Source organism: Pleuronectes platessa, chromosome 1 (genome assembly GCF_947347685.1).
Source record: "Pleuronectes platessa chromosome 1, fPlePla1.1, whole genome shotgun sequence".
Lineage (NCBI taxonomy): Eukaryota > Metazoa > Chordata > Actinopteri > Pleuronectiformes > Pleuronectidae > Pleuronectes > Pleuronectes platessa.
Genome location: NC_070626.1, coordinates 16,272,131 through 16,294,791, shown reverse-complemented (window position 1 = coordinate 16,294,791; position 22,661 = coordinate 16,272,131). Strand labels below are relative to the sequence as shown.

Sequence of the window (22,661 nt, the reverse complement as noted above, 5' to 3'; positions counted from 1 at the left end):
TGATGCTTGTGATGCATCTTATTTCCTTATACTAAGGTTTTATTCCTGTTAGTGTGCGTTTAAATGTGTGCCGGAATTGTTGAATAAATGAGCCATCCATGTGCATCCTGATTGGGAAAAGCTGATCTTGTTAACATGTGCATATTATTTATGTGCATTTCAGAGAGTGTGTGTGTGTGTGTGTGTGTGTGTGTGTGTGTGTGTGTGTGTGTGTGTGTGTGTGTGTGTGTGTGTGTGTGTGTACATGCCTTGAGATTGTCTCCATCTTGCAATGAGAAGCTCTCAGCTCTCAGCCTGATTCCTTTGCCCTTTTCAGTGGTGATGCGGTAAATGCACTCGTGGTTATTATCGTAGTTTGAGGGGAAGTTGGGAGAAAGGAGAACCCCTTCTGGCCCCAATGAGGAGGCGCCGCATTCAGCTACAGCAAGAGAAGAAAAAGGACAAGGACACTGTGGATCAAAATCACAGCAATTCTACCTAATTATTTTTGAGCAGTCGGAATGAGATGGCAAAGGGCTCATAATTTTACATGAAAAGAGAGATTAGAGAAAAGAGCACATCCTTTATAACCACAAACCTTATTCAAATATGCAGACATGATAATAATGATGACAATGAAGCATACAGTATACAGCAGCTTAAAAGAACTGAAATGTACATTTGAAATTTACTTTAAACAAGACAATGGCAACAAACAGAATGAGCAGCAAACTCATTCAAAAGAAAACCAATTATACATAAGAGGGTAAAATGAAAAACACCGCAGAGAAGCAGGTCTGGGTGATTTTTCGATAGAAAAAGTATTTCCTATAAATTATACAGAATTATCTGGCAGGTGCTGCACCTATCAAAGTTTAGGAATTCAAATAAGTGGTACTTTGTGCAAATAGAGTTTTGTCGTATGTAAATGAGGAGAGGAGAAAAGAAGTGAGCCGAGCAGGCTTTTAACTCCCACTGAGGAGGACCACCACTGCTCGGGAAGGGATAAAGAGGAAATTGAAGTAATGAGATAGACAAGAGAGAAGGCGGTGTGGAACAATATGGAACTCACTCAGATAAAACAATGAAAAATACAGTTTGTATCAAATCTGAACAAATCTGATATTCAAAACAACATCTTTTTAAATTGTATGTAGTTGAGGTTATTCAAGGATGCTGCAAGCAATGTGTGACGAAAAGTGGGGAGTAGAATAGGGTGTGAAGAGAAAGTTGGAAAAGAAGAGAGGGTAGTAGATGGACCTAGACTAGAGCCTTTGAAAATATGCAGTGAGAAATTAGGAAAGGGAAAATGGGAGTAACAAAAGACACAGCATTAACGCTTTCATAAAACATCTAATGGCCTAATTATCTACCCAAGGACTGGGCAAAGGCTGAGGGAGAGGAGGAGAAACAGTTAGAAAGTTAGAAAGAGAGACAGAGAAGTTAGGAGACGGACATTTAGAAAGAAAGAGAGCGATGAACCCGGTGGAGGTTGCCAGCTGCAGCTGCTCGGGTTCCTCTTAGTCAGGTCTGATCTCTTGACAGATAGTGCTATTATAGCCGTTTCAGTCTGCTCTTCTTGGGGGCTTGGAAATTACCAGCAGCCACCAGTCAGCCTCTCATAAATTGCCAGCAGCATCCAGGGAAACACTGATACTCATCAAATACCAGCAAATTATGACCTGCTAAAAGCCAAATCCAGGCATATAAAACCAACACTCAACCAGTCAAATAATAGTAAATTACCATTGTGTCAGCAATAAAACATTGGTGAATTACAACCATGAAAAGGCTGATACTTCACCCTTGGGCTCATTCATGTGCTGAAGAAGTTAATTTGAAAGTTGTACTTTACAAGCTACCAGATATTGTCATAGAAGATAAACCACTCCAAACTATAAAGAATGAAGCCAGAAATACTTTTGACACAGCAACATTACTTTGTGTATTGTTCCGTTGTATAAAGAAAGTTCAACGAGTTTAAAGAGCAATGCCCACGCTCTGGACAACAATACACGTAGAACAACCATCACCTTCATTTGTTTTGTGCGCAGTGCCAATTAATTCACATTTTGTCTGAGACACAACTCAGCCAGTGAGTCTACGTGTACTTTGGTGTCTTACCTATACATCGTGGCAGTGTGTTGCTCCAGACTCGCCGGCCTCCTCCCAGACAAGTGATCTTGCTGTCTCCCTCAAGTCGGTAGCCATGGAAACAAGAGAAGGCCAGCGAGTCACCAACTCGAAATCTGAATCCCATCCTCCTGCTGTACGCCGGCACACCGGGATCCTCGCACGGCTCCAAGTCGTACTCTAAACATCCAGGAGAGTCAAATAACATTGTTGAGAATACATAATAAATAAACTAAAGTCGTGTGCAATATATAGGAACATACATATATTTGAATGTCATATATATATATATATATATATATATATATATATATATATCAAGTAAATATAAAGAACTTCACTACATTTTAGGAAAACTTTAAACCTGAAACAGTGAAACATCACATGTAATTCAAGCAGATGATTAAAAACTCATATTGTTATCCAGACAATTAATCACAACACTGCGCTACCAAGCCAACATTTTCTAATTTGTTTTGGACTTATTTACGATATTATACACCTTAAATGATCCCATTAAAATGTATACTTTTTCAACACAAAAATATTTGTAAACACTAGAAAATTAAGACTAAAGCCAAACTGCAGTTACAGCACTGCAGCTAGTTACAGCTAGCTGGTGAGTTAGCCTTAGACAAAGCTAATTTAAATTTTCTGTCTCAAGTTATTGATCAGCATTGATGATGCAACTTATTGAGTATTTTAAACCAGTTAATATAGCAGCAGCTACATCTAAAAGTGATGAGAAAATATCACAAACGTATAAATTAGCTAATAGTTAATACAAATATTAGCTAAACCAATGTTGCTTAAAGGGATTGTTCACCGAAAAGGAAATTCACTCATTATCTACTCATAACTATGCCGATGGAAGGATGGGTGAAGTGTTTGAGTCCACAAAACACTTCTGGAGTTTCAGGGGTAAACTTTGTTAGAGCAGAATCCAATGGAAGTCAATGGTGAGTCCTTCCTCAGACGTAATAAAACAACAAAAAATTCTAAACTGCCTCCATACTGTTCGTGTGGTGTCATCCAAGTGCCCGTAAGCCCCGACATTTATATTCAACTCCAAACAAGGTCACTAACACCTTGTGTACACCTCGTAGGAAGATCTCAAGTGACATTTAGGTGTAAATGACCTAGTTTTTGAGTCGAATATGAATGTCGTTATGACTTCAATTGTATTGGATTCTGCTACAACACTGTTTATCCCTGAAACTCTAGAAGTGCTTTGTGGACTCAACCTCTTCACCCGCCCCTCCATCGGCATAGTGCTGAATTTTCTATCTATTTAAGTGAAACTAGCCAAACTATGCACAATGCAAGTAGCCGTAACTTCTCAGAATTCACATTATTAAGTTAAGGCTTCATTTAAATCCCACAATCTAATATAATAAATCAAAGAGAACTAATTAAACAACAACATATTGTATTTGTTGATTTGTGTTGCCTTTGCCATTATGTGTTATCCAAACACAGAGACCAATAGTCCCACTGAGGACTGTCTCGTCCCCCAGCTCAGGGAAGTGGCTGAGCAACCGGAGGTGGAGCAGCTAAACAGATGTACCGACCAGACAGTTCATCTTCTTCTGTTCTCTTTCCTCTTACAAAACTAAAAAATACTGAATACTTAGACACATTTTTAATAAAGCATAAATCTGACCTTTGCGTCATTTGTCAGACTTGGCTTTCAAGTGTAAAGTAGTAGTAATGAGCCCATTACAGCTCAGCACACCACAATGAGACAAAGACGTGCCTCTATAAAGTGGACAGGGGTTGTGACAGTCTCGAATGGGGCTAAGAGTAAAGCATCACCATTTTATTTTTTATGTAAGGTCTGTGACAATGATTATGAAGTTAATCAGCCTAAAAAGGCATAAAAAGTGGATTTAACGATGTCTATTTCTGTTTCGGTTTAGTGAATAGCTTTCAAACTTCAAACGCCTTACCTCACTTTACGATATTAGCTCACATGAATGAAACTGTGTAACAACTATTTCCCGAAGCTTATGATATTTTCTCGGATAAACCTTTCTTGAAAACAAAGTAAGACCGATTTATTGTCCATCACATCCATTCTGACAAAACACAACTTCTGATCAAGTGCTCTTACCTGAGAAAGTAATATTAAATCCTTCGTAGCTCATTGAAAAATCCGATATAAATCGTAGCTGAGCACTGAAGTTCCCAAAGAGTCCTGCTTTGACACTAGGGGGCAGCACGGAGCCAGTGAGTCGAGCAACTGGGACAAAGAAATTGCCGTCCTCCGTGATGGTCAGGTAGTCATGGTTCTCCTCCAGATGGAAAGTGTGAAAAACCAGATGGACTCCTGTAAGTCCACCAATGAATGAATGAATGGACAGATGGACAGATGAATGGAGGGATGGGTAGAAAGATGGATGCATGAGTGGATGCACAGACACACAGCACAAGAAAAGATTGGTTTACCAAACCTTTTTTTTTTTAACAGACAAAGGCAAAAATTTGAGTGTCTATGAATGTGTATGTGTGCTCTTACCTTTCCCATGAGACACCTCTATAGTCCAGGTACAGTTCAGAGAGTTGGGGTAAAAGTCAGGATAGCCGGGAGACAGAATAGTCCCCGTTTTACCATAAACATAGCCTCCACAAAGAGCTAGAGGGGAAAAGTGACAGATAAAGAAGAGTGGAAAGAGGGAAGGAGAATAAATTTCTTTTTCACAGCAGACATTTTGACTTGTCACAGTAGAAAGGGCCCAGGTGTTCCAGATAACATTAATGCTGGCTCTGTTCTATTCACAAGATGAAGTCATTTCCTTGTTTAAGCCTGTGATTCTCCACCTGTGACATGTCACGATGTGATTTGTGAGAGACGGCCTGTTCAAATCCTTCACATTTAGCAGGAAACACAAAGACGTCAAGAAAATCCTGGCTAATTCCTACTTAACTTCGATACCCATGTCCTCAGTACAGTGGTCACCACTGAATGGCACATTTCTCACCTCCATGTTCTTAGTATCAGACTGGAAACCACATTAAACATTGCCTGAACGTTATGAACCCAGTGCACAGGAGTATTTTCAACCCTCTGGCTGATTGGACCCACACACTGCATGTAAAGATGGACGGCGCATCACCACTCCTCCCACTATCCACTAATGAAGCCAAAACAGCTTGGGTAAAGAACGCTGCCTTCTAGTGCATTTGATGGCGGGGTCTGTGCATCGTCTGTGCATCTTGACCCATGATTGGGTCAAGATTACCCTGGTGGAGGGAGGCACATGCAGAGGTCTGTGAGTGCATACGTGTGTCTCTTGTGGGTAAAACTGTATGCAAGGGGAGAGAGAGAGAGAGAGAGAGAGAGAGAGAGAGAGAGAGAGAGAGAGAGAGAGAGAGAGAGAGACAGAGAGAGAGAGAGAGCTGTAATGCAAAAAAAATGATAAAGATAGAAAGAAAGACTATTCATGATTTTAATAAGAAAAGGTTAAGCAAATCAAAGTCTTCAGTATGGAGAGCACAGATAGGGGCCTGAATGCTGAACGAGAGGTAAACAGAGAAAGATATTACACCAGATTCCAGCTACATTCCTCCTCCCTGTTCCTGCCTCCATGTTTTTTCTCTATCTTTAATTACCTGCCCCTTTAAAGATGTCATGGGTTTTCTCACTAAGCGGGGATACTGTGACTTTGGTCACTTCTAACAAGTTGTTGTCTTGGCACCCACTGCGAGCTTTAAAATGTCACAGTGCCCCTTCAATATCCTCCCTGACACAACAAAGAGCCGGCAGTGTTGGGTATTATCTGTTCAGCTGACCTGCAGGAATAAGATGAGTGGTTCGGATCCAGCAGATGCTGTGGTATTATACTGGGAGGGAATGGTCTCTACATGCCTGCAGCTGCAGCACACATCGCTTTGTTTTCTTCTTTCAGATGCACAACTGTCAGTTTGTAATCCAAAGTGTGTGGTGACAGAGAGATATATTATCTTATTGAAATTGTTGACCTTGCACCTGAGATGATTCATGGGCGCTAATTTGTGCATGTGTGGGTGCACGTTGCTTTAAGCCTGGCCGTGGGAGTTTCTTTTTCAACAATGATTTTCTCTCTTTTTTGAACTGATGTTAGATATCCAATACATGCTGTTGTTGTGGTATCCGCCTACAGTTCCACAACATGAATATAAGATGAACTTGATATGTGAAATTGTCACAAAAAAAAGGGCGAAGTAACACAATAGGCAAGGACATGAATGAATTAATCTAAAAGTTAGTCTGACAAATTCCAGGCGTATGATGCTCTCTAAAAGCAAACCATGACATAGAAAATCTCAGTTGAGATATTCAAACTGTTTCAGGAAATAAAGCAAGTCTTGCGATGTGACAGCTGTCTGGCGAGATTGCGTGCCTGGCTGCAAATTGAAAATGCCACGGTGGCCGTTTTAAAACTGCTTATGTTATATGAGTGATACAGTGAGATAGATTGCCTCTGTATGAACTCACTCCCAAGTTGAGACATCCTGACTGTGGCTTTCAAATTGGATTCTTTTCAATCGGCAGATCAAATCAGTCGCTGGTGTGCTCCTCCCCCATGATAGAGTGAGCTGAGCAAGGGCCTGAGAGTGGCCAGTGAGCGTCTGTTTCAGGAGAGCTTGATGACCCGCAGGGTTTCACTGAGGCTGGGAGTCCCATTCTGGCCATTGTAGTAGGGCTTAGGTTGGAGTGGAGGCATTGATTGTACAATTAACACTATGTGTACAATTAACACTATGGCTCTCCGTAACACCGTGATAACAAAAAAAAGAGAAGCAAAACAAGTCATTAGGCCAAATAGTATCCTAGTATCGATGAAATAAGTTAGTGATGCCTTGGTAAACACTGCACGAGTTTTGTTGAGCATGTAGGCCTATAGAGAAAATAAAGTTGTTTTAGCAGAAACCCATGTAGCAGCTGACACACTTCCTGTGTTAACAACAGACATGCATGAGACACGACAGATCAGCGTCATAGGTGCGTCACACACTGCACCCAGACCTAGTTTGGTCCAGGTGTTTGTGAGAGACGTAGACGTAGAGCCCATTTCATCCTTGTTTGTGCAACTCTGCTGAAAGCTCTCTGATTCAGACTAAACAAACAAAACGGAGCAGTACCACTGGAAATGCATGCGTGTGTCTGTTTGTGTGTGTGTTTTTTTTGTGGGGGGGGGGGTAACAATGCAAATGTAACTGTGAAGTACTGTTGTTAGGTATGTATGAGCACAACGCTGCTGCAGTACTGGTCGCTCCTTGCCAGATTCTGCCTATCTATTAAATGTATACCTGCCCGATGGCTGGTTAATGTGCCTTTTAACTCCATCTGCCCTGTGTTATTTCTTTGGCTCCCAAATCTTTAAACCAGTGTCACAATTAGCTAAGAGCTCAATGTAATATCTCAGTCAGCAACCTGGAGTGAAAGATCAATAAACCTATAATAGAAGTTTTAAGTATTGTTAAAACTTACATTGATTTGTCAGCACTAGTCCATTTAGTATATTGAGAGATTTACCAATAATTTGGTGATAGGTGCAGTGTTAAGCTTTATAGCCTCATTAAAAGCTTGTTGGAACATCCCAAATGACTGCTGCTTAGGTTGGGATTGGAATTTTTCGCTGTAACTGCACGGCTTTCCTTTAAATGATCCTGAGACCTGATCTGTAGTGACTCTAAATTATCCATAGGTGTGAGTGTGAATGAATTACTTGAGACCTGACCAGGGTTCACTGACCCACTGTCAGCTGGCATTAGCTCCATCCCCTGTGACCCTGCATGGATAAGGAGCTACAGTAAAGAAAACTGTAGAAAAGATGAAGTCATGGTCGAAACCACTTCAATGTCGGATCAGTGTTTCACTCTTTTTCAATGGGTGATTCTTACTGTACAATGCAGTAAAAAAATGTAATCTCAAAATCTTACATAATCAATCCAGGCCACTGCTTATTCATCCAATATTAAATTTAGATCAAGGTAAATTCATTGGCCAAGCATAGGACTTTAGTCTTGCTTTTGACAAAAGTATTTACAAATGTCCTCTCAGCTGGGTTTTATATTAAGTATCTCAGGAAGACCAAGGGCATTTTCTCTTCTCTTGACAGAGATATTACAGTTTTTATATCAATAACATCTTCTCTGTTAGATATGGATTCACAGAAATATGAGAACTCCCATATTCCTGTGAATTCCTTTTCCTTGGTATATCTATCAGTTCTTAAATTATTTTTGGAGTATGATGCTAAAGGCTTCAGTACAAGACAGGTTCTCATCAAGAGGGCTACAGTGAGAGGATAGAAGATTCTTACCGTCACAACTCGGGAGAGCGTGACTCCACTGATGATTCTGCTCACAGACAATTGGCTCCTGATCACTCGGTGTGTAGCCTAGGTCACATGTGAATGAGACGCGGGAGCCAATGGAAAAGATGCTGCCATGGCGACCACCATTGACTGGGATGCCAGGATCGAGACAAGAGTCTAGCTCCATTTTCACACCTGAGAATCACATCACACAAGCACAAATACCTCATTGTCAAAGAGGTGTGTGTCTGTGTGTAATTATACCGAGCTGAGACACTGAAAGAAACACTCGTGCTTCTGAGCGTCTGCAAGAGATACGGAGTGCGTGCGTCTACTAAACATTTCTATCATCCAGTCAATCAGCCTTACTTTCATATCTGATGCTGAAGCCCGCTGCGGAACGGCTGTTGTCCGTGGTGAACAACAAGAACAGGAAGTTGGACGTGGATATCAGGAAATGAGGTGCCTGGGTGCCGTGGTATTCACCAATCAGTTGGGAGGAGGCAGAGGGGCCATCCCTGATCTCCAGTGTATCATAGTTGACCTCAGTCTGAAATCTAGACACACACACACACACAAACACACACACAAACACACACACACACACACACAAAAAACAAACACACACACACACACAAACATGCACAATAAACAGATATACAAAAGGATTACATTCATATGACTGGCATACATATTCAGGGTGCAGACTAATGAAACAACAGCAAACATTTCTTTTTATAGTCAGCAGCAAATGATATGAAAACAAAAATGCAGCAGTTTTAATTTTGTTAAGTAATTCATTGCGGGAACAGGAACAGACTGGTGACCTTTCTAGGAATACACTTGGCAAAAAAAAACAATGCATAACCATCTTGTGTAACTAATTAGCTCAACGACTGACTTGTTTTCCCCCTGTCTCACTTTTCTCTTCAGTGGCTGTGCTCTGTCTCGGAGACTGACTGTGACATTGTGTGCAGTTGTGGCATCGGAGTTGGTTCCTGGAGGCCTGTTTATCAATATCTCCATCAAGAACATCAGATAGTGGCAGATTTATATCGTTCCAACACACTCACACACAATGGACAAGCATTTTATCTCAATGATATATGAATAGCTAACTGGACAATTAAGCAGCCAATTTCACACGTGACTGTGAAATGAACTCTGAATCTACAAACAGAGAAGACAGATTTTATCTAAAGCAAAGTCAGGCCACTCTGTGTCTGCTCTTGGCTTATTTGCAGGACAAATATGCAAAGAAAAACAAAACATGAATCATTTACCGGGGCAGAAACTCACCAACGGCATTTAAAACCGTAACTAATTCATAATGCTTGTGAAAGACAAACTAAATGATGCACTATCTGACTTAGAAGTGGGAGATAAACTGACTCCATGACTTTATCATCAACTCTGGATGATTACCGTGAGAAAAACTTTAAGAAACCAGACAAAATATCTCTCCATATTTACATAACCAAGTTACTTACCTTTCAAAGTTGATCTTCACAGCGTGGTCTGTTTGTGCTTCAATCACCCACTGGCAATTTAGAGAGTCTTTATAAAAGGAAGGCCAACCAGGAGAGAGCAGAACACCAGTAGGTGCTGTAAGATGGCCTCCACATGGAGCTACAGGGCGCACACACGCACACACACGCACACACGTAAACACACACGCACACACACACACACAAACACGCACACACCATGAGAGAGAAAGAAATTAATCATTTTTTCTTGTAACTGTGTTATGGTACGAACATGACGCTCATATTTCATTGAGCTAACAGATTCATCATCTGCTCAATTTATTTTAGCTGTCTTATCCTTTCGGGGTTTTCACGCACATTTTCGTGCATAAACATTTACCTTCCCAAAATGTGCCAGCCTGGTGCAACAGTAAACAGTTTTACGCTGGTCTCGTTAGAAAAAGGTGAAAAATAATTAAAGCGTGATCATTTATACAGGAAATCAAGTATATTTATAATGATGCCAAAACAGCGGCTCCTCATTTCCCCCGAATCACAGAGGGCGGCAGACGCTGGCACATCTTGACACTGATTTAGAGAAACATTTAGAGCTTTTAAATCTCAATCAAGGTCATTAAAATGCTAGAACTATCTGTCGTCTGAATAACTCTATTCAGCTTTGGTGTTCACTGTTTGCGGTTTTCTGTCTACTGATGAGTCATGAAGTTAACATGCAGAGCAACAGCCTTCAAAAACTTTGTTCATGAGGCCATGAGTTCATGATCAATATCCTGGATGTCTACAATATATAATTTGCAGTGGCTTATGCTCCGCACTCTTCCCACTTCTTCTGCTCTCAAGTAGCTGATACCTTCGCCCTTTTGATTGCGCTCTAAACTGCAAACTTTGAGTAAGAAAGAAACCTCTTCACGCAAACTGAAGCACTGTGCTGAAGTCATCCTGGACATAAAACATCCTCATCCTCCGCTGTCCACTCGGATGGATAATGTTTGCTCATATTCTCCGTATTTAATAATGTGACAACTCTATTTAGTTTGATCGTCTCCATCCCATTTGTTAACAGGCAACATTTGATAATGTAATTTAGACAATATAATCAAGATGTAGGACAAACAAAAAAACCACACTCACAGGCCAGTGGTTCCCATTCAAGAAGTGTTGCAATAATGGCCCACTCACTGTCCTTTCATTATTACGCAGCTTATCTGCACACCATGGATACATCTCTCCGCATAATGAATGTGTCTCACTGAACGAGTTTCGGCAGAACCTGTGCTAGTCTCATTTAAGATTATTGTTGGGAGAGAAAGATGCATGCAAATATCCTGAATGAGTGTCGGGAGGCTGGAGGCTAAAGCAATTACAAGAGGAAATTTATACGATTTCTAAGGTGCGTAAGCGCACTAAAGCTGCACGGCAAGAGCCAGACGCTTGAATGTTTGTCACCTTACAGTCTGGAAAGTGAAACATTTTGAATGATTCCCCATTGCTCATGAAAAGATTAAACCGTTATTCTCTGTGTGTGTGTTGTCCAGGTATGAGTCACGTTGCGGGGACCTAAATCTGTTTACACAGTCACATCTTTGGGACTTGTCCTCCTTATGGGGACAAAAAGGTTTAGGTTAAGGTTTGGGTTAGACAAGTAGAAACTATGTTTAAAGTTGGAGTAAGTCTCTAGGAAGTCAGTCAATGTAATGTCCACTGAAGTCATGTAACTGTGTGAGTGTGTGTGTGTGTGTGTGTGTGTGTGTGTGTGTGTGTGTGTGTGTGTGTGTGTGTGTGTGTGTGCGTCTGCTCATATTCACCTTCACAGCGAGGTACAGCCGCAGACCAAATGACATTTCCTTCCTGGATGATGCAGGTGACCTGATCTGATCCCTGGGAAAATGATAATAATATAACACGCAAAGATTAGTCACATATATTACAGTGCATGCTTCTTCACACTTGGATCTGATTATTACCTGCGTCCTAATGAATCCCTGATCACAGCGAAACGCCACAGAGCTGCCGAGCTGGAATTGGTCGCCATACCTCTGACCATTGACAGGAACGCCTGGGTCGTGACATTCGTTCTGCCCAAATGCTACAGAGGGAGAACAATGAGAGAAAAGTGAAAATGAAAGCCAGATGACCTGGAATCAAATAAAATAAGAAACAAAGGCTAATTGGTGCTCAAGTGAATGAGCACAGACAAAATGATGTGTTATACCTACAGTTTACCATATATATATATATATTTATATTCTGGATGTTATTAGAGCTTTTCAAAAGACATGTGAGTGTTTATTCCCTGAGAGGTGGTTCTGCACGAGAAGAGAAAAGACAAAGAAAACCCATTGCTGTTTCACTGTCAGGGAATGTGACATATCCACTGATTTGGAAATGTGGGAATGGAATTATCTTCATGTGGATTCCACCCTGTCATGTTTAGCTTATATCATCCCCATTCCAGAGATTAACCTGATACCAACCGGGGCTCAAACCCAGTGATTGGACATGTCTTAGGTTGATTAGCTACTGATGGAGAGGAAATGAGAACAGGAAGGGAAAGAGAGGATAGAGAGAGCAAATGAGAGTGAGGCAGACACATAAACATATGAATACACACATGTATTACTGGGCTGATGGATTGAAATACATTTGCGCACATGAGCATGTTCTTAAATACACGTGTGGCACATACTGAATAAAAGAGCCAAAGGCATTCATTGGAAATCACCTTGAACACATTCAAAAACCCTGATATAATAAGAAGTGGTGAAAAAACTAGGAGGAATAAAAGATATATCCATATATATGAGAAAACACACAAAGTGACAAAGCACAAAATATTCAAATTATGTGTGGAAACAAGAGGCAAGAGTCAAGGGGACAAAGACATAGGTCTTAAAATACTTGAGTGTGTGGTGTGAGGGTCTCCGAGGAGGAAAAGTGCAGGACAAGGTTGTGTGTGAATCAAAAAGGGAAATAACAGAACTGAGTGAGAGACAGAAATCAGCATGATGGATTGGAGAAAAGGGAAAGAAGAAGGGAACAGTTGAACAGGGAGGAGAGGTAAAAAGAGAGCCTCTAACTTCAACAGCAATAGATGGATCATTTTATGTCAAAGTGCAGGTTTTTGACTGGCAGCCACATTGGGTAAAAAGGGTTTTAGTCAAAATTTGCACCAATGGCTTTATGCTTTGAGCAGGTCAGCCATGCAATGTGCTGCGGCTGCACTGAGGCTACTGCAGCAGCATCTCAATCCATCAGGATGCATGAAGTGCTGGAGCAGAATAATAACTGTACTGGTCAAATTTCCTGATGGTGTGAAAGGGAAAGGAAGCATCCGTTTCTGCAAATCATTTAGACCTAACAGATGTGATATGGCCGTTTCCTGTTTGGAGTCCTGACAGTACTGTTCACTGGATATAACCGTATACCATTAATAATGAAAGTATAACTACCGATAATAAACCTGTCCACCCCGAAGGATGGATTTACCTCGAGTTTAAAAGTCATAAATTAATAGCATGTATTACTGTCAGGTGTGTCAAAGTTCATATTTGAGTTTCTGATATTATTCATCTAAACAGATACTGATATACCCACGGCAACACCCATTGATATTCATATATGCATTAAAATGTTAATAGACTAAATGACTGAAACAGCACCACGATGCCTGATCTTTCTTAAATCCCAGTGAAGTAGTTATGCGATCAGACATCAAGAACAATATTAATGCAGTAAAACATTTATCTTTCTTTAAGAATCAACAGTACGTTGTGTTTTTTGTGTAATGTGTGTTGACAGTAAAAAAAACACTGCGTAATATTTCCAGGAAACGGGTGAGTATCTATAAATATTAAATCTCTGTTTTTGCACATTACCTTTAGAAATATGTTTGAGTAAAACAAAATGTCACATTCATTTGTGTTAGGATTAGGTTTAAAATGTATGTTGGGATCAGAGATAGGAGTTGTTTTTTTATTAAATAATCTGTGCAGCTGAGGTGGCACGAAAACATTGAGCATTTTCATTTGTCAAATTTCGCCTCTCAAAGACGAGTCGGAGACAAGGTCACTTTGGAAGGTATCGTGTGAAATGGTGCAAAACCGTATGGAAATCAAAGAGAATTAATCAGAGGCAGTCATGCAGAACTAGTTCAGCTTAGAGGAGATAAATACACTGGCTGCAGCAGTCGGGTTTCAAAGCTGACAATGGGACAGGCTTAACTGCTGCAGGTAAAGCATGAATAAGACCTCAGGGCAGATATGTCAGCAGTTTGCTCTATCAGTCATCGAAGTATAAACATAGTTTTCAATAACGTATGATGAATAGACGTATTCACATTCGATTACATGCTGGGTTTTTCCACCAGGCATGTAATCCTCAGCTCGAAGCAACAGGTTATTACAGTGGTAATAACACAGGAAGTGCTTCCTGGTGAAGAAAACCTCCTCCAAGACATTCTGTGTTCTGCTGTTCAATTGGACAAGTGACAAAAACACACTGACTTTTCAGCTTTATCTTTGTGTGATCACACGCTGCTTCAGACCGCTGTGTCTTACAAGAGGCCCTCTCTGAAGAGTGATGCTCAAAAATCTGCCTGTCATGTTTACTGCTGTCATTTTTAGATTGCTGAATAATTTTCCTCCATCAAACCTCCATGGTAGCCGCTCTGGGACTATCTCAACTGTGACAAAATGCTGATGTTTGACTGGATAACAGCAGGATTAAAGGAAAGTCACCAACCAACCTGGCTAGGAAACATAAACTGTCAATGCTTTGTGGTTTTTCAAGTACCTAAAGTATTATTCATCTTTATTTTTTTTTAAACAAATGAAAAAGCATGAAATATTTTATAAATGTCCCCTGGAAACACTGTCATCTGTGAAACTTGCAGTCTGTCCCTGTGTTTGGTGTGTTGTTAGTCATTTCTGAACATGGGTATTTGGTTGTGTATTTACAGAGCATATGTTGTCAAATTGGTGTTTTTACACATATAGCCCTGACTTTCCCCAGTAATAACAAGCACTTGGTAAAATGATTATAAAAATAACATTTATATTGTATTTATATTACTAGTCCGGTTCTGGCAGAATCAGGAAAAAGGTTAACACTGCAAAAGTAGTGGCGTGATGGGTTCCATGAGGGAGGCTTGAATGCTTGTTCAGTTCACGCTGAGATGACATTACAGATTTATTACAATGAGATATGTGTAATGCACTGATTGTAGTTCGAAAAATGTGTAAAACAATGAATCACTCTCTCATGCACTATAAGTGAGAATAAATATTTTACAAACATAACCTTTGACATAATCAGTGGCATCGGTCATATTCTGGGTTAACATGTCAGGAAATCTAATGACAGACACATAAAGAGACATACATACATGGATATACACACACACACACACAGAGGGAGATAGGCAAGCACTTACTGGTGTAGCTGATATTGAAGCCTTTTCCCGTATTAGAGTGATCAGACTGAAATTCCAGTCTCATAATGTGTCCGTTGGAGGCGATTTGCGATGGAACATCTTTCCCTGAGAACGTTCCAAATGTTGTTGGCTCAGACAGACCTGAAATAGAACAGAGTTTAGACAATCTCTTAGAGACACTTTTTAATGGTGCTTATCTAATTTCATCTGCATAACATTAAGGCAAGGACAGGCTTGGAAAGTGAAGGACTCCTGTAAAGAAGAAGAAAAAAAAAAAAAAAAACCCTAAGGGACCCCAGGAGATGAATTAAATGTTATTAAGGCCAGAACAGATTCTTAGAATTTACTTTGAGATTATTCAATAGTTCTTCTGCTTCACAGAAAAATGTCAGTAGCGCTGCCCCATTTGTGCATTACCTGCCTGTCTGTCAGTCATTTGGGATTTAAGAAAAGAAAACGATATAATTCACTTTATTCAACATTCTCATCGTGTCAGTAACAATATGGAAAGATAATCCATTTAATTTAGGAAAAGCTAACAGGTGAAATTAAAACGTGCCTTCATATAAAACACAGTATGCTTTATTAATATGATTAGCTATATGTCTTTGTGGAGCCCAGTTTGAAGACTTCATTACACCTTGAAAGTTTAAATGACAACAATTTTCCATTTTGTTGAAAACTTTGTCTCCAATTTAGGTCACATGTTTTTTTTTAGGCCAGTGAAGGTTAAACTGCTTCTCTTGAGGGTGTACACATTTTCCAGAACTAGTGAGATCATTTTAAATGCAATGGTAATGTGCTTTCATAGTTCTTGGCAAGACTACATCTTGAAAATGCTATTTTTCTTACTCATCTCATGGTGACTGTATAATCACAATCTGCATAGTCACTGATAAATGTACTTTGCATATACTTTGCTTGTACCTCTGTATTATAGTTACACACTCTGTTTTATCAACACTATTCCTATTACACTAAGAAGTGAACAAATCTGTGTATAAATCAGGCTGCACATTGATACAGGACTGATTCACAAAGCAACTTGTTCATGTCAGATTAAACTACTCAGTGATGGCTCTTAAATTCACATTTGATCATCCTGCTGATACTTGGCTCCGATATTATTTCTGCCTGAGCAGACAGAATACACAACCAGTGACCTGAACATACAGGCTCTTGTTCAGTAAAGCACTGGACCACCTTTAGCCCCAATAACAGCCTCCACAAGTCTTGGCGGTGATTCAGCGACCGACCTGCCAGAGTCTGGTGTTAAAGCGAACCAGACAGACATCAGTGACTCACACAACAAAACAAAAGTGCATGCTCCTTTCTACAGATGCTGCACTTAGGTGATTCCCAAAGAGACTGAAATAAGGGGATCATGGTGTCCACGTTATTAACGCTATTGTTGCTGATTGTGATTTCAACCCAGCATTCCCTGACAATCCTGTCATCATTGCTGGGAGCATCAACTTCCTTTAAGCACCCATCGTCTCCTCGCCGGGAACATGATCACAATGAATGGCTGAGCCTGGCTGCTATGTAAAGGTATGTTCTTGCATTATAGCTTTGCTCTATGCGAGTTGTATACCAATTGCATGGCGCAGACACCATTAGACCTTCCCCATCGGCCTGCCGAGCTGTAACTATGCATCACTTCATTTCTGCCTGAGACATTTGTGTCACAGCATAGGACCATTTACTGCGACAAATGGTTATACACTTTTGTTTGGCAGAATACACGTTGCTCTTGAGGGCGCTCCCCAGTGATCCAGTCGGCAGTGACGCATTCAGTGGGGAGCACAATAAAACCCTGAAGGGCTACACAGAACAGAACCCAGCAGGCCCATATCAGCGAGATATGAATTAAACATAATGCAGAAGGAAAGATATGCCATCCCCTCATACAGTAATAAGACACTAGAGCAGGAGGAGGCTGAGGTCGATGTTGGAGAAATCAAGCGCCAGTAACTCCAGTTTGTAGCAGGTAGAAATAAACAGATTAACCTGCAGCAGCAGCCCACAGCCCGCAGTGGCAGTATTGCCATAATGATCAAGAGTAAGAGTGAGCGCTGGTGGGATTATTAAGATCACTTTATTGTCTCGATTGAATGTGATTGGAAATTTGTTTCCTGTATGATTGGTGATTATAAATGTCAACTGATGCTGATAGGCTATTGGCATGCACCATTTCAGTTCCCTGCCAGAACCAACACAAAGCCTGTTGCCGTTGATTGCCCTCTAGGAGTCCACCAGACTGATGTTGCAGCGGAAAACTGTGATTCATCAGAAAGCGCCTGCAGTTTTGCACGGGTAGGTGAAGCAGGCACACTGTGATTATTCATTATGTCCTGTTTACCACCTGGCACTTCCCGTGGTTATGCGCTAAGGGTCGTCTCAGGCGCAGTAAATGTTTGATGTGTTTATTTCTGCCCCTCTTGTGCTCTGTCATGTTCATTGATCTCCAACGTAACAAACAAATCCAAGCAACTCCTTCTAAGTGATGTTCCCACTCGCACCTCTGGCACCTACAATCATGGCTTTGTCAAAGTCTGACAGTCAACAATCTGTAATGCCAGCCCCTTGGTAACTCATCCGCACACAGAGAAAATAGTGCTTTGCACATTTGTTCATGTCATGTCAAAATAGACATGGATCGAGACTCTCGACTTCTGTACGGGGGAGATCGGACTGTTTTATGAAGAGCTGGTTCATTTATTATGTGAAATTGAATTGGACAAACTGATACTAAGATTCATTTGAGGAAACATTGCACACAACGGGCATTTAGAATATAACATCAGATGACAATTACAGTGTTGATTATTCATACAGTTTATTTTGGGCTGCAACTACATTATTTCATGGGGGATATTCCCTCTAAAAAATATATATATTTTGGGGGATTTTAAATCTTTCCTATACGTTGTGTTTCATCTTCATTTACTCTGTCCAAGTAAAATCTTCATGCTTACACCTCTGCATACACCCCACAAGTTTGACTTTAATATAGATACCAAGAGTTTTCATATGGAGCCTCTAGTTGCAGAGATACACTCCCTTCATTTTAGACATGTCATTTTCAAGCAGGGGCCTGAGAAACGTCCAGGTTTTAACGGGTAGAGATTTTGGTCACAGTTTCACATCCGTCCTGAGCTTAAAAAAATCCATCCGATGGTTTAAACACAGCAGAGAGCGATCGGCGTGATCCATTGCAGTGCGTTTTCATTTCCATGTTAGGTACAGACACTCTATTGAAAGTAATACTCAAAATCCTCCATGCAATGCAATGAAAGCAGTGAGAGCTATCAACCCTGCGAGGGTCGGAAAAGGAACTACCCAACGGCTTGAGTAATAAACTGAGTAAAAACTCAGTATCTGAAATTCTTCCCCAACACTCCCACAGAAAGTTTTCTTCTCATTTCCTCCTTGACTTGGAGTTTTGGATCCAACTCACTTAGTGACTCAATGAAGTTACAGAGCGACTCAGTTGCAAAGTGCCAGACTCTGTTCCTCACCATCCTAACACATCTTTCATGTATTCATTACTGCATTGACAAAGGAAAATGGAAGTTGAAAGAGAATCAATGCAACAATAGCTGAAGGAGCGACAGGATCCAATGTTGTCTTATCTCAGAGAAGAGGTTCAGAGAAAAGCCTTTTGCAACAGACTATCACTATGTCCTCTTATATTAGATGACAACAATGGCTTTCTGATTATGTGAACCATTGTGAATGTTGACCATTCAAAAGCATGTGTTGACGCTTTAATAGATTTTATTTTAGACTAGACTTGATTTTGGTTCTTCCCAGCTAAGGATGAATCATGGGTTATGGATGCGTATGCTCGGTTTACTTTTCCTTTTCATTTATTTGTATATCGTTGTGCTATTATCCAGAAATAAAAAAAAGAAAGATAAGTCATGAGTATCAAGGTCACATGAAAGCCAGGATAAATGTTCCTCTTGCGGATTTCATCTCCTATTGGAATGAAGCATCTATCTTTTATTCATTCATGTTCCTAGGGTTAATAGCAGAGACTGGGTCATCGCATTGGCGTCATGAGAGAAATAAATTATCAACTATAAATATATACTATTAATGATGAACAGGCAGCTCAGAAGAAGTCCCTCAATAGTCAATGTACTATTGCAATGAAGTGTTGTGTTTGTTTTGGACAGATTTTCTCATTCATCAGCCTGTTGGGAATTTCAGTGACTTCAAGTTCAAATTAATTCATACATATATTCCGTGTGATTATGAGAAGCACAGTTTTAAATGAGGTGCATTCTTAAAGTTCAAAACACTGATGAGTAACCATGTAATGGCTGCCACATTAGTGAGCACTGATCCTTGACAACCTATTTATTTACAAACCATGGTGGACCGGCCACCTGACCAATAAAATCACCTTAGTCATAGAGACTGTCAAGCATGCAGTAACTGAACCCACTTGTGGCTCTCACTATTGACATGTAGTATTTGCATACAGAGGTAAATACCATGGTCAGTATCACACCCATGTACCTTTACAAAATAACATGTGTGTTACAGAAAATGTTTTTGCTCTTACTTCCTGTGACAGCTGTGATTTATCGCCAAGACTTTCAAATAACTGTAATTTTAGTTTACTCACAGCCACAGCGCTGATTGCCCTGCAATTTTCAAAACACTACTTAACACACACACAAAGCACGCTCCTGCGGAATGACGGGTTTACAGCCAGTCAATTAAACACAGGGCCAATCAATAAGTGCAGTGATCAGACGCCCCTGTGCACTTTGTGATGTGACAAATCATTCAAAAGCTGTAACAGTACAAAAAAACATCACAATCATCCATCCATCCATTGCAATGCTTTTTTGGTTTGTGCTATTTACTAAATGTTTTTACCCTTGCACTTGCCTGTGATCACAGAAAACATCAGATCCGAATGGCTGTCGGGTTCGGATCGAGTTCAGTTTGGCTTGTACGGGTTCGGACAGATAAATGGACCATCAATAGTTCAGCTACAAACAATGTGATTCTCCACACCCTGAGGTCTAAACTTCTGACTTCTTCAAACGGGTTTACACTAAAGTGGAGGAATTTACTTTAAAAAACTTTTAAAGATTTTATTACCTTCATCTTTGACCACCAACCAGTCGAACTGTGGCTCCAGGTCAAAGTCAGAGAAGAGGAGATGAATGCGGCTTCCCGGTTCGGAGATAATTAACCACACACAGTTGAGGTTGTTCCCATACTCCTCTGGGTAGTTTGGGGACAATATGGTCCCTGATGGAGCCGTGAAGTTGAAGAAACATGAGACTGCAGGGAGAAAGGAGCACAGGAAGAAAGGCAGGAAGGAAAACGCTTCAGTTTATAGGCAATTGGGAAAGAGTCCAAGCAGAAAAGCAAAATTGATAGATGCGGCGCTGTTAAAAAATAAAATAAAAAACTGCAGGAACACATAGTCCACTTACAGACACAGCTGGGCTTGTTCCCAGACCACTGGTTATTGTGCTGACATGTGATGGTCCTTTCTCCCACAAGTTCGAAGGCTGACTGGCAGAAGAAGGTCAAAACGTCGCCGTGTTGAAAGCGATCACCGCTGCGCCGACCGAATCCCGGCACCCCGGGATCACCGCAGCCTCCCCGTTCTATCTCTGTAACACAACACAGGGAGCCATGTTTTGATGCAGATAATCGATATCGACATGTGACCTGGTGACACTCAGATAGGAGGTTGTCTGCTTTTGCTCTTGAGGTGGGTTAAAAGGCAATAACCTGCATGCAATCATCTTTAGATAATCCCTGCATCTAAACAATGTGGTGTTTAAAGTAATGCGCAGAATCTCATGTCGGCAGTTTTGCATATTAGTCACGACACTAATCTATAAAAAGCGCCCACTTGAAAACACACCCCATGTAGAGACAATTATGGTTATTGAGATTAATATGGGTCTGTTTCATTTAGTGCGTTTTTTAAATACGTCCACCACCTGCAAACAGACACCTCTGTCAGAACACAAATAAGGCTCAGGTCTCAGTGGACTGCTCGGTCCACTGGGGCTCGGAATGACCCAATGGGAGAAGAGAGGGGCCGTAGTTAAAATTTATGTAATAGCTACTTCCTTTGATGGAGAGCTGGCAGCAGTTCTCATTACGCTGTCAGCCGCTTGACAAATGGCGAGAACTGTCAGGTCTTAAAAGGAAGACTCGCAGCAAACTGTAATGTGGCTGTCGGCAGCAGCGGAAACGTGAACGTGGAGACTGTCTGTTATTTCAAGCTGCAGGGTTAAGGGGTGAAAAGCCGTTGAGAAATTAATTTCAGTGTTTCCTCTCGCAGCTAATTGTCATCAAGGTAATTGTTGTGCAATTCAGCTTTAATTGTGAAAGGCAAAACAACGAGTGGAGGCGCACAGGTAGATGCAAACACGCACCCAATGATCCATGTAAATTAGTTGAACCAGCAGGTGTAAAAAATCAAGGACAACAACTCTTATGGTTGTGATGCTATACTGTGTTCTATGTTGACATATGTTGAGGCTGCACTTTATCTTTTTGTCTCTTTATTAGTCTTCCTGTCAAATTGTCCCTGTGCCTCACTCAACTCTCAATCTGATCAATACTGGACGTTGTATATAATATCAATATGCCATGCCTCATCAGTATGAGGGTCACATGAGCAGTTCTGCCAAACTGGCCTGCAATCACTCATTTTGTCACGTTTCCTGATCCTCCTCCATCTTTAATGGGAGTATGCTTTTACACACCACTCTTCCCTCGCTCCCCTCCTAAAATTTGACATTCTACCAGACGTCTGTCATCTTGTAACACATGCTCCACCATGCTCCTGGATTCGCTGTGGGCAAATACATCTCAAGGTGAGCTGTGCAGTGTGTGTGCGTGTGTGTGCATGTGCTCTACACTTTTACTATCTGTTGGGACGTAAGTACACCCACAAGAACATAATACTCAATGAGTTGGCAGCTGTGTGTGGGTGTGTGTGTGTGTGTGTGTGTGTGTGTGTGTGTGTGTGTGTGTGTGTGTTTGTGGCCCACAGCGAGCTGTCACAAAGCTGACGAGTGTCAGGATGGATATCAGATATCTTGAGCCCCTGGTAAGTCTGACATTATGGTAACTGCCTCTCTCACCCATTCTTTTGTCTTTTTTGTTTGTTTGTTGTGTCTCTATCTTCTTTTCTATCGTTAATTTCTGTCCTTCTTTCTAAGTTTAAAGGGTTTAACTTAAGATTTATTGTTCAACATTTTATGATTCTGTTTTGTTTCCTTCTCAAAAGTTACATAATGCATAAAGAAATCTACATGACAAAATATTTTC

General features: G+C 40.7%; 1 protein-coding gene across 1 annotated transcript in view; it reads right to left on the bottom strand.

Annotated features, from left to right (window-relative positions):
- LOC128442454 (CUB and sushi domain-containing protein 1) overlaps positions 1–22,661 on the bottom strand; it is a 289,198-nt gene that overhangs the window by 110,893 nt on the left and 155,644 nt on the right. The window contains exons 12-23 of the mRNA XM_053424918.1: positions 20,801–20,983; positions 20,460–20,645; positions 15,336–15,476; positions 11,869–11,990; positions 11,710–11,782; positions 9,905–10,043; positions 8,784–8,971; positions 8,421–8,609; positions 4,631–4,747; positions 4,226–4,441; positions 2,104–2,292; positions 249–418 (exon numbers count right to left, since the gene is read on the bottom strand). Coding sequence (XP_053280893.1) covers positions 249–418; positions 2,104–2,292; positions 4,226–4,441; positions 4,631–4,747; positions 8,421–8,609; positions 8,784–8,971; positions 9,905–10,043; positions 11,710–11,782; positions 11,869–11,990; positions 15,336–15,476; positions 20,460–20,645; positions 20,801–20,983 — 1,913 coding nt within the window. The remainder of the gene's footprint in view (positions 1–248; positions 419–2,103; positions 2,293–4,225; positions 4,442–4,630; positions 4,748–8,420; positions 8,610–8,783; positions 8,972–9,904; positions 10,044–11,709; positions 11,783–11,868; positions 11,991–15,335; positions 15,477–20,459; positions 20,646–20,800; positions 20,984–22,661) is intronic.